This window comes from Acanthisitta chloris, unplaced genomic scaffold (genome assembly GCF_000695815.1).
Source record: "Acanthisitta chloris isolate BGI_N310 unplaced genomic scaffold, ASM69581v1 scaffold22619, whole genome shotgun sequence".
Lineage (NCBI taxonomy): Eukaryota > Metazoa > Chordata > Aves > Passeriformes > Acanthisittidae > Acanthisitta > Acanthisitta chloris.
This window is the reverse complement of record NW_008693371.1, coordinates 308-1,383: the sequence shown is the minus strand read 5'-3', so window position 1 is coordinate 1,383 and position 1,076 is coordinate 308. Positions and strand designations below refer to the sequence as shown.

General features: G+C 61.7%; 1 protein-coding gene across 1 annotated transcript in view; it reads right to left on the bottom strand.

Annotated features, from left to right (window-relative positions):
• Window positions 1-3: 3 nt before the first annotated feature.
• The window catches only part of TRAF4 (TNF receptor-associated factor 4), a gene marked incomplete at both ends in the record, with an annotated part of 1,258 nt that continues 185 nt past the window's right edge, over window positions 4-1,076 (bottom strand). Inside the window, 2 exon segments of the mRNA XM_009083053.1 lie at window positions 4-510; window positions 885-1,040. Coding sequence (XP_009081301.1) covers window positions 4-510; window positions 885-1,040 — 663 coding nt within the window.

The following is a 1,076-nucleotide window of genomic DNA, read 5'->3' as shown; positions in this document are numbered from 1 at the left end:
GCTCTCGTCCAAGGAGCTGCGCGAGGCTCCCGGCTTCTGGAAGTTTTTCCAGTTGGGATCGGGGTGGAAGGTCTCAGTGATGTGCTGGGGCTTGGAGAGCGAGGGGTCGCTCTGGTCCAGCAAGGAGAAGGTGACGCGGTAGGAGAAGGGCCACTCCAGCAGGTTGTCGTACTCGCCGGGCAGCACGCGGATGTAGACGGAGAGGTGGCTGCTCTCCCCGCTCCCGTTGCCGTTGAGGAAAGCAGAGACCTGGAGCTTGTAGCCATACTTGTGGGTGTAGAACGGGGGGCTGAAGAACTCGTAGTTGCTCCGGGCTTTGGCCTCCTGCAGCTTGCGGGCGTAGTCGGCGATCTTCCAGATGAGGATCCCGTCGCTGCTCACCGACAGCTCCTCCACGTCCCGACGCAGCTCCAGGATCTCCTGCCGCTGCCGGCTCACCAGGGCACACACCATGCCCAGGTGTGCCTTGGTGCTCTCCTCCAGGTGCCGGCCCATGGCCAGCTTGGGGCACTGTGGGGACAGCAGGACTGTCAGCAGGGGGAGTGCCAGGGGCAGCGTGGGACAGGAGAGGATGTCATGAATATATCACTGGAGATGGGGGTATACTGGAGCAGGATGGCACGGGGATGTCATGGAGACATAAATGGCACAGGGACACCTGGTTGGGATGGCATGGGGACACTTGGGTGGTAAAAGTGACACAGGGGTGTGGCAGGACTAGGATGGGGACACCATGGAGTCACATGGATGGGACAGAGCAGAACCACCACAAGGGATGGGACAGATGTCAAGAGAGGTGCAGGAACGCTGTGGGGCACAGACATGCTGTGGTGGGGACAGGACAAGATGCCAGGGCAGATGGTCACAGGAACAGGGACACTCACCCGGTGCTTGCAGCCAGCTTCCTTGAAGGGGCACAGCAGCATGGCAGTGTTGCAGCTCTCCTTGAGGTGGGTGGGCACATCCTCCCGGGCGATGCTGGGTGTCCCACACTGGTTGGGGCAGGGCACAGGGTACCGGGGACACTGGTACTGGTGGTTCTAGGGAGGGAGAGTGGCTGTCAGCCAGGGCTGGGA